Source organism: Tupaia chinensis, unplaced genomic scaffold, assembly GCF_000334495.1.
Source record: "Tupaia chinensis unplaced genomic scaffold, TupChi_1.0 Scaffold000561_1, whole genome shotgun sequence".
Lineage (NCBI taxonomy): Eukaryota > Metazoa > Chordata > Mammalia > Scandentia > Tupaiidae > Tupaia > Tupaia belangeri.
In genome coordinates, this window is record NW_006160074.1 from 2736401 (window position 1) to 2737107 (window position 707).

Here is a 707-nt window from a genome sequence, read left to right on the forward strand (position 1 = left end):
TGCACGCGGCCCGAGCCGGGTCCTGACTCGCCTTCTCCCCCAGGATGCAGCACCGAGGCTTCCTCCTCGCCCTCCTCGCCCTGCTGGCGCTTTCCTCCGCGCTGGCCACAAAGAAAGGTGATTGGGCTTGGGGGGCGAGGGGTGGAGGAGGGCAGGGGACAGCAGGTGCGGCCCCGCGACCTCGGGGCTGGCCTGGAACCAGGGAGGCAGGTCCCAAGGGCGTCTCCCGGTGTCCGGGTTCCTGAACTCACTTCCCCACGCGTTGTAGACAAGGTGAAGAAGGGGAGCGAGTGCGCGGAGTGGACCTGGGGGCCCTGCACCCCCAGCAGCAAGGACTGCGGCATGGGCCTCCGTGAGGGCACCTGCGGTACCCAGACCCAGCGCATTCGCTGCAGGGTGCCCTGCAACTGGAAGAAGGAGTTCGGAGGTGAGGCTGGGTGCAGGCGGAGGGCAGGAAAGGAGGCGCGGCCTCCCGAACCTGGGTGGACTGGCAGGCACCCTGAAGAAGGCGCGTTACAATGCCCAGTGCCAGGAGACCATCCGTGTGACAAAGCCCTGCGCCCCCAAGACCAAAGCCAAGGCCAAAGGTCAGCAAGGAAGAAGGGGCAGGGTTGTCCGAGGGGCTGCGTCTCTCCCCCCCCCAAACACACACACACACACACCAGTGAAGGGAATGGTTGAACCTGAAGGGGGGGCCTGGCATGCGG

General features: G+C 66.8%; 1 protein-coding gene across 1 annotated transcript in view; it reads left to right on the top strand.

Moving 5' to 3' along the window:
- Positions 1 to 22: 22 nt before the first annotated feature.
- The window catches only part of MDK (midkine), a 3539-nt gene continuing 2854 nt past the window's right edge, over positions 23 to 707 (top strand). The window contains exons 1-2 of the mRNA XM_006157778.3: positions 23 to 117; positions 269 to 427. Of these exons, the coding sequence (XP_006157840.1) occupies positions 45 to 117; positions 269 to 427 (232 nt within the window). The 5' untranslated portion in view covers positions 23 to 44. The remainder of the gene's footprint in view (positions 118 to 268; positions 428 to 707) is intronic.